Consider the following 13063-nt stretch of genomic DNA (forward strand, 5'->3'; position numbering starts at 1 on the left):
GGTGGGGTTCTCGGGCATCCAGATCTTGGCAATCAGCTTGGAGTCCGGGGGCGGCCTTCGTCCCTTGGGGTCATCCCAGGACAGAGAGTGACCCAGCAGCGTTTGTCCATCTCCGCACATGGCGTCCAGCTCTGTCGGACAAAGAGAGAAGTAGGTCACTTTTTATGGTGGCGTGGGAGGTGGTGGTGGTGGGGAATCAGGGGCGGATCACATCCTTTTCAAGGAGGGTGGGGGGTCCAAACTTCTTTTAGGGAAATTTGTGATGAAAATCAAGGGAAATGGAGCAACCTGGTGCAATCATAGCATCAGTTTTTCTTTATTTTTATTTTTTTTTTTTTAGGCTGGGGGGGGGGGGGGGGTTCCGGAAACCCCGGAAACCCCCCCCTGGATCCGCCCCTGGGAATAATAGTTAAAGCAGTTTACACAAGAATGTGCCAATGTCGTGTTTCATTATAAGATTAATCTATGCAGAATTATTTATAGAAGAAAAAGCAACAACTTTTGTTTCACTTTTTTGTTTTCCCTTTGGTGACATATTCCTTCTTGTTGTAAAGTACTGACTATAATGTTGTTTATACCAAGTACAAGAACGAAACAATAAATATTAATTGAGAGGGATCGATTGGAAGGGAGAAAGAAGCCAAGAAGCCTTGGTTGTGTAGACAACAAAGGACATGCTTGGTGGGAAAATGGGAGGAAAAGTATTAAAAACAGGGAATGTGCAAGCGAAAGTAACAACAATTATAATGGATATCTGTAAAATAACAGACATAGAAGAAATACGACGTTAAATACAAGAAAAACCAAAACAAAGGACGACAAACAAACAAACAAAAAACACGAAGTCATGTGATGACTATTAGACAGAAAAGTACAAAGTACACAGCAAAACTCCCATTTGTAGTAGAAAAGAAAGACGTGGTCTCACAATTCTGCGCGTTACTCCTTATTTCAGTGCACTGAAATAATATTATCATTCACTTAGTCTTAGACAATGCTTATCTGAAAGGTAACAGCTGTTCATTTTCCCATTGTTTTACCAAAATGTTGGGTGTAGCATGTGGTAGTTTTCTTATCTTCGCTTTCAGTTTACCTACTAAATAGCCCGGGATGACCTACACGATGTTTTTCTGCTCATAGTTTACTTCTTCTTCTTCTTGTGCGTTCGTGTGCTGAAACTCCCACGTACACTCGTGTTTTTGCACGAGTGGATGTTTACTTGTATGACCGTTTTTACCCCGTCATTTAGGCAGCCATACGCCGCTTTCGGAGGAAGCTTGCTGGGTATTTTCGTGTTTCTATAACCCACCGAACTCTGACATGGATTACAGGATCTTTTCCGTGCGCACTTGGTCTTGTGCTTGCGTGTACACACGAAAGGGGATAAGGCACTAGCAGGTCTGCACATAAGTTGACCTGGGAGATCGGAAAAATCTCCACCTAAAACCACCAGGCGCGGCTGGGATTCGAACCCACAATCTTCCTATTTGGAGGCCGGCGTCTTACCACCAAGCCATTGCGCCCGTCCATAGTTTACTTGCTGATCAAGACTTTGATAATTATGGTAAAAGGCCGAAACGATTTGAAAACCTATGTTTTCATAATCACATTTTCTAATACTTCATGTGGAAGGGCATCAGCGCAGGTTTTGCAGATTTGTTCCCCATTGAGACAAGCGTTTCAGCCCAGATACAAATCATGTGTATGGTAAAGTAGACGGATATTACATCAAGAGTTCAGGACTTATCACCGCCAGTACACAAAGGAGGCACAATTTGTTTTCATCGTTGGAAGAGAGGGAGCACGCTAATTTGCAATTATGTGAATAAAATTGTGTAAACCAAGAGAGGTATGAGAGGTGACATTTTTTTTGTATGTCCTGATAAGTCAAATGAGTGTTGTTGAGCACTTTGCTCCAGCAATAAGGTATGCATCTTCTTCTTCTTCTTCTTCGGCGTTCCAGGATTTTTGGCCTCAGGTCAGACTTCAAGTTTTGTAGCTTGAATAAAGCTAGTGGTCAGGATCAGGGAGTCTTTGGTGCCCCAGAGTTGCTCCTGCAGTGTGGCACCTTGTGGCCAGTGATCTGTTCTGGCTTCCTGGTGGAGCGGGCAGGTCTGCAGGATGTGCTCCGGGGTCTGTGGGCCTGTTTCGCACAGGCAGTTCGGTGTGTGCGACAGACCAAGGCGGTGCATGTGGGCACGCAGTCGACAGTGTCCAGTCCGTAGGCGGAAGAGGATGGTCTGCTGATGGCGCTGTAAGTTGGGCATCTGATCATCAGATGGCAGGCTGTGTTGGGCATTCCAGGTGGTTTGGTAGTGTCTGGTATGCATTAAAAAGGTTGCATACGAGGTGTAGCAGGCCAGGGATGGTTTCGGCTTCGCAATGACCTCCAGTTGAACTTCATGTTTTAAGATTCCTTGGAGGGAAAATATTCCGCTACACAAATCACGCGTAGACATGTTTTACCATTGTTCAAGATTTTTCCTTTTCCAGTTTCCCCCCGACCCCCTAACACACAGACACAGACACACGGACAGACACACACACACACACACACACACACACACACACACACACACACACACACACACACACACACACACACACACACACTCTATCTCTCTCTCTCTCAAACAAAAAATGCATGCATACCTGCAACGTGAGATCGTACGATGACCTTCTCTTGCACCCGCTGGCCCCGTGGCCCCACGCCGTAGCTGCTGTCGTTGTCGTTGGCCGTGTCCACCACCTCCGCCAGGTAGCCGATGTAGCGGATGGCCAGCTTCAGCGTGTCGACCTTGGACAGGCGTCTCTCCGCCTGCACGCTGCTCGGGATGCACGTGCGAAGCGTCTCAAAAGCGTCGTTGATGGACTTCATGCGCCGCCTCTCTCGCATGTTTGCTGCTGTGCGTTGTCCCACTTTCTTCACTTTCTTGCCCCCGGGGTGGATACTCTTGTTGTTGTTGTTATTGTTGTTGTTGCTCAAGGAGAGGGTGTTGCAAGACTCGTGGAAGGGATCAGAGGAGTCGAAGCTGTTGGGGTCGTAGATGATGTGGTTCTCGATGTCGGACCCGTAGGAGCAAGGGGAGTCTAGGGAGTCAGCGTAGTCCACTCCCGGCTCCCCGAAGTCGAAGAAATCGTCGTCGAGGGTGTAGAGGTAGCTGGTATCCATGCTGAACTCAGGCATGTGACACTGCGTTTCAACCGCACACGCGTGCACTTGGTTCCAAGAGGGTCTAGATCTCTTTCCCACGCACTTTGTTGTTAGTTCACAAATTCATACAAAATGTTAAGTTTATTCGGATGGATGAGGAGCAACGATGAAATTGAGGCGAAAAAAATGATGAAACTGATAATTTTCAACTTTGTTTCTGGCGTGTACTTGTAAGGACACTGTCAAGCAAATGATATCTCTGAAGTTAGTTGTCTTTTTTTCAACAAAACAGTTTCAACTCTGTGTCGTCTTAGTACAACAATGATTTCACTAACTTTTGTTTTCTTCGTTTCACTCCCAACTGATCAATCTTCAAGCAACTTTGCCAACATTTAGCACTGAACTCTCTTTTCTGGATCAAAGATAACCGATGAAAGGTCGAATGCCTATAGATGGTAAAACGTTGTCCATATGCTAAGCTTCACCTCCCAGTCTCAGTAAACTGCTGTGTCCATATGTCGCTCTTCACACACAAACACGATAAGAAAATTATAATCCACTTTGAGCAGTAGTGGGTAGAGCGGTGGGAGTAGCAAGCTGGTGGTTAGTCGCCGATGAAGTCAAACGTTGCACACTTTTCTGTGGACAGAACCCCAGGCACGCGTCGCCTATTATAATGCACGCGACCGGCTCGCGACAGCACGTGTCGAGGCCACGCCCCCGTCCAATGACAGTTGGCCTGAAGGGGTTAGCCACGCCCACGCCTGTGTCTCAGGGGTTCGCTTTGCGACTGGAAGACTGAGAGCGGACTGGGAAGTGCCCTGTCAGTCATCATCAGTGCGTGTGACAGGTAGCTTTCCGCGTGGCTTTCTTTACCTGTTTGGACTTTCCGTCGAATAAGTGTCTGAGACATACTGTTTTTGTTTTGTTTTGTTAATTGGGTTTTGAAAGAAAAAACACAGTTGCATGTTCCGAATGTAAAACAAATGGGGTAGTGCTATTCAATCGCTGCACGCTCTCCCCAGCAATATCAGCTTGAATTTCTCAGAGGGAATTCCCCAAGAACATTAAGATATACCACATGAGTATCATCTTACATATTAAATGAACTTCTGGACATATACCAAATACCAAATGTGAATAATTATTGTATGACTTAGTACACTTAGTACACTTTACACTTTTGTCTGCTAGAGTATATTTTTAAGTTTAACTTCTCGTGCTCATTTGTAATATTCAATATTCTACGGCTCGGAATTTTTATTAAATTAGAACTAAACCTTTACACCAAATCGAAAGCCTCAACCAGGTGCTGGCCGTTCCTCTTCCTCAGTTTAACTTTGTCTGTGGGTTATTCATTTCTTGTTTGCAGTTGACTCATACATAACTGTTCTCTCACTGACAAATTTCGCCAAATGACTGATGGACAATGACATGGCTTAAAACGTATTTTATTGCAAATTTTCCGGACGCTGTGAAAATGTTTCATCATTTAGTACACTCATTCGTGTAACATACATTAGGTTGTTTTTTTCTCTAAATGAACCAAAATAAATTAGAGACGCGAGAAAATTATCATAAAACGTCATGCCAGCGTGTTACATTCTTCGGATATGTCTACTTCTTCAGTTCAATAACGTGTTTTGATTTGAACTTGAAACTGTCGTTATTTTCTTATTTGAAACTCCTCTCTCGCGCTTCACCCACCCACTCAGCTCAACTGTTCATTAAAAAACAATCATTATCAAATCACAAAAGTAATACCAAATGTGCAGTATGTATTTTTTTTCTTTCCCCAAACCCTGCCCCCGCCAACCCCTTTAGTCCTTTCTTCCATTCTTTTGTTTTATTTTTCTCAGACAAGTAGATGTTATTTGATGTTGCTCTCTGATGTTGATGTCGTGTTCCAAAAAGAATTAAAAACGTGTAATAAAAAAAAATAAAAAAAATAAAAAGTAGAAAAACAGAATAGGCACGCATGAAAAACTACGGGACTCAAAAAAGGAACAAACTTAACCAGGTTTGCAAACAGTTGAAAACGTTAGAAGCACGTGTTGTCCAGTTGACCACACGTGACCTCTGACTTCGGACGGTCTATCGTCATGCTAATTAGAGTGAAGGTCATTGAGGTTTTGTCGACGGAGTGTGCCATGAATTAGCATAGAACTGGCTGGTGCATGTGCAAACTACTATAAACAATACAACAACATTAATGAGGAATTATTGGAGGAAAAAAGGAGAGGGAGGGAGGGAGGGAGGGAGAGAGGGAGAGAGAGAGACGGGGGGAGGGAGGGAGGGGGGAAGGAGGGAGGGAGAGAGAGAGAGCGAGAGAGACAAGGCAAAAAAAAAAAATTGTCTGTTTCTGGTCACCCGACCGACCCTAAATTTCGGCGCCGACCCTAAACTTTTTTTTTCCAAACTCCAATTTTTTATATTTTTTTTTTTGGTGGTAAAGGACAGGGTGAGAAAATGAACAACAAAAACGTGTGAAAACGAAAGTCCGCTGACGATTTGTAAATGTGTTGAGTGTCTTGTCTCTATGTATAGTGAATCCAGTCTCTTTGCGCGATTTTTAAAGTTAGTTTTATTGGTCTACATTTGGGGTAAAAAAAAAAAAAAAAATATAAAAAATAAAAAAAAAATCCCGACCTACCGACCCTATTTTTTTTAGCCATGTTACCAGAAACAGACAATTTTTTTTTTTTGGCCCAATGACAATGACAATGACAATAACAATGACAATTTTTTTATTTAACGAGGGTAATAGATTTAACAGTGGTCTGAGAGAGAGAGAGAGAGAGAGAGAGAGAGAGAGAGAGAGAGAGAGAGAGAGAGAGAGAGAGAGAGAGAGAGAGAGAGAGAGAGAGAGAGAGAGAGAGAGAGAGAGAGAGAGAGAGAGAGAGAGAGAGAGAGAGGATGGAAGGACAGCCTATGCCGGTATTTTTTTTCATAAACTTGCAAACAACACTGACCAAATGTGCTCGTTCTCTTTGAACGGATGTATATTGTTAATTTGTACACATTTCAGTGTCCCCGGTACTTTCACTGTAGTACTTGGAGATTCCATGTCAAATCGCCTGCGCAACTTAAATAAAAAAAAAATAATAAAAAAAAAATCATCGAGGGCAAATCAAAAATGATGAGAAAGGTCCCTATAAATAGATATTACACTCAAATTAGTTGAAGGCGTTATTTTTCTGTCGAAGAATAAGGGCATACGGGTGATGGTAGAGGGGAACATTCTCTTTATTTTAACGTAGGAAAGGCGAGAGGCCCTGGTACCCTTTCTCTGGAGTTGATATTTTTTGTTCTTTACTTTTCGTCGCACTGATCCTTGTGCAAATAGGGGTTCTAGCATGGTTTGTGGCAGGGATGGAAAATGTTTTTGAAATTCAAGATTAAACCCTGCTTTCTGACTACACGTGTCTGTTAAATCCTTTTTGCGTGTGTATTTTATGATGGTAGTCTCAGGGAAGATTTCCCATGCCAGCGAGAGAGAGAGAGAGAGAGAGAGAGAGAGAGAGAGAGAGAGAGAGAGAGAGACAGAGACAGAGACACAGAGAGAGAGACAGAGAAACAGAGACACAGAGACAGAGAGAGAGAGAGAGATGATGATGGAACTTTATTTTTCAAGGATAGAGGTTTAAGGCGACGCCTTTTCTCACAACCGGTCCTTACTTCTAATACAAATGTTTAATAAAGGATAAACAAGTAAAGCAACATAACAAATAAACAAATTAAACGAACGACCCAGCAAACAATCGACAAGTAAGCAAACAAGCAAATAAACACAAACAACAAAATGACAAAGTAAGCAACATGCAAATCAAAAGCGAAACATGCAACATGTTAATTGAGGTTACACATGTAAAGTGATCGACGGTAAAATTCACACAATACCAACGTTTACACTTATGCTTACAATGATTATATGGTGTAAATGATGAAGATGATGAAGATGAAGATGAAGATGAAGATGAAGATGAAGATGAAGATGATGATGATGATGATGATGATGATGATGATGATGATGATGATGATGATGATGATGATGATAATGTTGATGATGATTGACGATGATTGATGATGATGATAATGATGATGATGATGTTGATGATGATGATGGAAAATCGCAACATAAATACATGTAATAAAGAACATATTTTTGTAATTCATAAAGCTTTGCCAATTGTTGACAGCTACTTGCACATGTTAAGACTAGTAGCCATCTAGGTAGACATATAATGATTATGCAGAGCTTGTTTAAAACTCTTTAGTGAGGTTAATGATCTTATTACAGACGGAATGGAGTTCCACACCATAGAGCCAGAGAAGGCTTGACTAGTTTTGAACAGATCAATCCTGGGTATTGGTGGTAGAAAATTGATAGACCCGTACCTTTCGGTGACTCTGTGAAATAGGTCCTGAATATAGTTGGGCACTTCGCCATGATATACTTTGTACATCATTACAGTCTTATTAAACAGTAACTGTTTAACTAGCGGCAGGTAGAGAGAGAGAGAGAGAGAGAGAGAGAGAGAGAGAGAGAGAGAGAGAGAGAGAGAGAGAGAGAGAGAGAGACGTCTGCTGTTGAAGTACAACTTGAGTACAAGGAAGGGTCAAGGGACAGGGAAAGAGGGAGAGTAGTAGCGCCGTAAAACACACTAGAGGCTATGAGAATTGATCGGTGGGTCCCCCGCCTTTCAAAAGGCCGCCCTTTGTAGCTCGGAGGATGAGGAGGGGAGACGAATCAATCAGCGGGTCCCATGGAAGAGTGTTCACACCAGTCTGTGCTTGGGGACATGGTCACTCTGCCAGAACACGGAATCAACAGAGCCTTCAGTTCTTCGCCTTTAGTCGCTATTTATATAAAGAAGTATAGAACTAATGTCCATGAACCTCGGCTGACAATAATAGATGCTGTGATTTTCTTAGCTCGTGCCTGAGTCCGTCTCCTAATTGTTAGCTTATAGTTGTTTCATGATACTTACTGTGAATAAAAATCAAATATCAGAAGCAGTTCTGATCTCCCAAAACGGAACTGTTGTCAACATCGGTAGATCGATATCTGGTTTCAAGTGCTGAATTATGTTCACAGAGAACACCAGTGAGTTCTACACATAGAGAACAACTTCTCGACCAGCTTTAATGAAAACTTATCTTGTGTATTACATGGTGGCAGGCGTAAGGAAAAATTAGTCAGATAAGTTTTCGTTATTGTTTGTCTGTGCACTTAAAAGACCGTTGGGTCGATATATTTGTGAATGTATTGTTTTGTCAATAACAAACGTTCCAACAACCTACCTTTCTTGTTTTTTGATTCTGAATTTTGGAACGTTGGCAGTCTCTTTGTTTTTGGATTTTCTCGACCAGCTGTTGCAGGTGTCCGGGGGATCTCACGTCAGGCATACTTTGGTCACGTGAATGGACCAAGGAACAGCAGAAGATGTCCTGTATTAGGGGGTGTCCTCTTATCGGAGGGGCCTCACATATCAAGCACTGTCAACTGTAGTCATTGCCTGCCCGGTTGTCTCCCTGGCCAGTGCTAATCAGTGTGGACATTACCTGCTTATCTTCCGTCACTCACGCCCCGCGCGATTAACGGGACACGGCTGATTACTAGGAATTACGTGCACTAGTGTCTGCTTTATCTGGGGACAATTCCAACCAGCCCTTTTGTGTTTATTCTAACCAGCAGTTAAGTGTCAGAAGCACATGGCACTTGGCATGTCTTTCACACCCACAATTTCATACCTCCTAGAATCCAAGAAAAAAAAGTCATTTTTACCTTGGTTGTGAACAGAATGTCTGGGAAAAACTAGGGTCTTAAATTGGGGGGGGGGGGGGCGGGTTTGGGGGGAGGGCGGGGGGGGGGGAGGGCGTCTACGTGTCACCAATAAATCTATGCCGTTATGTGCACTACATTCCTTCTCAAGCTCCTTTTGTTATGACATCACGATCCTCATAGCGATCACATCCATCTCACACATACAACTCGGCACCAAAAAACATGAATGAACACAATCACTGGAAAAAGTTACTAACCTATAGTATCCTTGGTACAAAGGGTCAAAAATCCAAAAAATAAGCCCTTAAAAAAATATGCCCATATTTTTGAAAATAAGCCCTTATTTCTATAAATAAGGCCTTATTTTAGAAATAAGGCCTTAAATATTTACAGCCATAAGGAAATAAGGGCATAATGAAATAAGGCCTTATTTCTGTTAAGGCCTTACTGAAATAAGGCCTTATTTCTGTTATGACCTTAAAAAATAAGCCCTTAAAAAAATATGCCCATAAAAAAATAAGCCCTTAAAACAAATATGCCCATATTTTTCTGCGCATCGCTACTGCGCATCCGGACATTCGAAAGCGCGCACAAACTCGCCTCTCGTTCAAAACATCCGTCATAACATCGAGCGAATACAGCATGGCTTCACGCATTCGAAAGCGCGCACAAACTCGCCAAAACCCCAATTCTCTCGCAATTTGCAATTTCAGCACAAATTCTTCTCGAAAATTCATCACGATCGCTGAACCCCCCCATTCGCCATGTTCCTTATGAGATCTCTGCGCATGAGCGGCGCAGCCGAATTCTATTCAGCTTTATGATTGGTAAAAAAATAAGGCCTTATTTTTTTATGCCCTTATTTCTTATGCCCTTATTTTTATTAAAGCCTTACAGAAATAAGGCCTTATTTCTCGTAAGGCCTTATTTTCAAATAAGGGCTTATTTTTTTATGCCCATATTTTTTTAAGGGCTTAAAGATTTAAGGCCTTAATAATGGAAAATAAGGCCTTATTTTAGAAATAAGGCCTTATTTTCAAAAATATGGGCATATTTTCAAAAATAAGGCCTTATTTTTTTAAGGGCTTATTTCTTGGATTTTTTACCCTTTGTGCCAAGGATACTATAGAGCAAGAGCAGAATTTTCTTTTATATATGAAGTCTTAGTATCGCGCGCGTATCTCCAGACTCGGACTTAAGGCGCAGGGATCTATTGATGCCGTGTGAGATGGAATTTATTTTACACAATACATCACGCATTCACATCGACCAGCAGATCGCAGCCATTTCTGCGCATATCCTACTTTTCACGGCCTATTATTCCAAGTCACACGGGTATTCTTGTCCCTTTTCTCTTCTTTCCTTCTTTCTTTTTTTGCTTCTTTTTTTTTTACTTTCTTCTTTTTTATTGAGTTAAGGTGTTTTGATTCTTTGTGTATTCTGTAGCAATACCAGACAGCGTTTGATTTTCGGATTTAATAACAAAATGAATTTTTTTTAAACGTTTTTTTTTTAATCATTATTTTAGTTTCTTTTTGTCCCTTGCTTGGGTGCACTTTGTCTTTTGGGGGAAATCGTTACCGGATGTCGAATGCAAGAAACCGCCATAGATTCTCAAACGTTTGATTTGAATCAATTTGAAGTTACTCTATGTGCCCCGCAATGCTCTGCTAAGAATGGCTTTGTCCATGTAACCGACGAACACACGGACATGAAACAAATCGCAGCTAGTTATGTCGGTGTGCTTACTCTACAATAGGTCTCGGAGGTCGGTTTCTGCCTCTCCGACAATTTCCACAGCTTGCCAGCTCTACTTCTGGCCCTTTCGCTGTCACGACACCAGACCCAGACTACCAAACGGAACTTCTGGGTTCCACCACGGCCAACCGTTTGATGATGTTGGAGAGGAAAACGTTGTCGTAGATCCGCTCTCCTTCCACCCGGGGTGGAGTTTGCGCGCAAACAAAGCGCACGTGGCTGTTTAACATCAGTTTGCACACTTTCACTAAAATGGCCCTCAAATATGCAGTGGCTTCCAGCCCGTGCCGTGTCAATATTGTCTCCCCTAGGAACCATGGCGGCCACGACAGAGAGGCGCTGTGTTTGATCACAATGCGCATGCTCCACGTGGTCCCCGCGCGCCATTATGATGTCTGGCGGAAGAGCGCGTGAAGAGGACATGGAGAAGGCCGGATCTGTGGACATCAATATTGTCGCTGTTGGTTCGGGCTAGTTTCGCTTCTCATTAGCTATTCAAGAGCTGCCCAGCGTATTTCAATTAGCTGAAACATAAGGCTTGGCTTGGCTTGGCTTGCAATTGAAAATCGCTGATAAAAAATACGAATTGTTTTTGTGTGGTTTGGATACATAAACACACAAGCTGATTATGTGTGTAAGGCACACAAAAAAAATAGTCTGTTTACGGTAACCCGACCGACCTTATTTTTTTTCGCGCGACCCTAGACTTTTTTTTGGCATTTGGGAAAAAAAAATTAAAAATATGTTTTTTTGGGGAAAAAAAAAATCCCGACCTACCGACCCTATTTTTTTGGCCTATGTTACCGTAAACAGACCTTTTTTTTGGCCTAATCTCTATAAGGAATCTCGAGTCACACATGGGTTCCAATATTGTTTTCCATGTACAAGTATTAAATCACGCATACACGCACGCAGCGAAGGCACGCAGTCGTACAAACACACGCGCACACACAGACACAGTTGCACTTCTCAGTTTTCGCGACTTTTGTCCAGGTGGTATGACTGAGTCTTATATTATCAGAAAGCCGGCAGTAAACAAGACTGGTGCTAGACACAATCTGTTTGGGAAAGACAAAATCGAATTTTGACTGCGACTGCGTCTTTAACAACAATATTATCATTAAATCAAATAAAAATTCACTGTACGGTTATTCGTCAAATCTGAAATAATTGCAATATAATGTGTGGTTAATTCTCCTTACCTAGTTTAAGCAGCTTGTCACACATGCTGTTGTTGCAATAATTAGAATGTTATCATGCCATGACCTAACCCTTTGCCTGTCTTTCCTTCCTTGTCATTCCGAGTTTAATCCGAGTCGCGCGAGCCTCCGTCTCGCGACGACACCCAGGCACGTGTCAGACTGCTATCGGGACGGCGTTGTTGGAAGAGATAAACAAAACAAATTTGTAAGGAGATAAATCAATTAAATGTTGCCATTTTTAAAAGGTGGACATAAAAAAAGCTTGAGGTGTTCTGAAGTTTAGAAAAAGCAGCTTTTTTCAAACGTGATGGAGACTGTTTTTGCTACATGTTTATCCTGTTTTTACTACACAGAAGGTTGAATAAGGCTATGGTTCTGATTGATGACTCTTCTTTTTGCCTGTTCAAGAGTACTTTTATATCAACGTCAGCTGTGTGTTTTGTATTTTAGTAAGCGTTCAGCACACACACACACACACACACCTGTTGCCGAAAACAGTTTATCATCTACCTGGTGCGGCAAACATCAAAGCGCGGTTGACAGGGCTTCCCTCTGTCGCCTTCACACGGAGGCAGGACCCGCAACCCGGTCTGGAGAGCTTCAAGAGGCGGGAGGTAAGACTCTTACCTGTAAACTCCTGTCTGATCCCTCCCGTTGTTTCCACTGTCCCTCCCACTGCTCAGGGTATCCTCACTGTTTTGTAAGAGAGGGTCCTCGTCTTGTTCTGAGAATGCACACGTGTTTGTCCTCGGTGGGGAGTAAGTTAGTAGAAGCGGTACGTTGAAAGTGAGAGGCAGCATTGTAAGCCTGCTTCTTCCCTTTGTCTAACGGGCTTCGCCATGTGCATAACGATTACTCCCTGTTAAAGTCCCCAAGTCAAGAGGGGTTTGAGATTGTGCGACAACAGCAAATACAGAGAGGACACATGAGCATACGCAAGAAATTGCTGATCGGGGAGACATGAAAGCACGAGAGAATTGGAGAGAGAGAGAGTTGGAGAGAGAGAGTTGGAGAGAGAGAGAGAGAGTTGGAGAGAGAGAGTTGGAGAGAGAGAGAGTTGGAGAGAGAGAGAGGGAGGGGAGGGAGAGAGATAGAGGAGAGAGAGGAGAGAGAGAGCGAGAGGAGAGAGTGAGAGGAGAGAGAGATAGAGGAGAGGGAGAG

At 42.7% G+C, this 13063-nt stretch overlaps 1 protein-coding gene across 1 annotated transcript in view; it reads right to left on the reverse strand.

Annotated features, from left to right (window-relative positions):
• The window catches only part of LOC138981278 (pancreas transcription factor 1 subunit alpha-like), a 5532-nt gene extending 1758 nt beyond the window's left edge, over window positions 1-3774 (reverse strand). Inside the window, exons 1-2 of the mRNA XM_070354127.1 lie at window positions 2653-3774; window positions 1-131 (exon numbers count right to left, since the gene is read on the reverse strand). The exon at window positions 1-131 is cut by the window's left edge and continues 1758 nt beyond it. Of these exons, the coding sequence (XP_070210228.1) occupies window positions 1-131; window positions 2653-3187 (666 nt within the window). The 5' untranslated portion in view covers window positions 3188-3774. The remainder of the gene's footprint in view (window positions 132-2652) is intronic.
• Between the last annotated feature and the right edge of the window lie 9289 nt (window positions 3775-13063).

The sequence above is a fragment of the Littorina saxatilis genome, linkage group LG12, assembly GCF_037325665.1.
Source record: "Littorina saxatilis isolate snail1 linkage group LG12, US_GU_Lsax_2.0, whole genome shotgun sequence".
NCBI classification, from domain to species: domain Eukaryota; kingdom Metazoa; phylum Mollusca; class Gastropoda; order Littorinimorpha; family Littorinidae; genus Littorina; species Littorina saxatilis.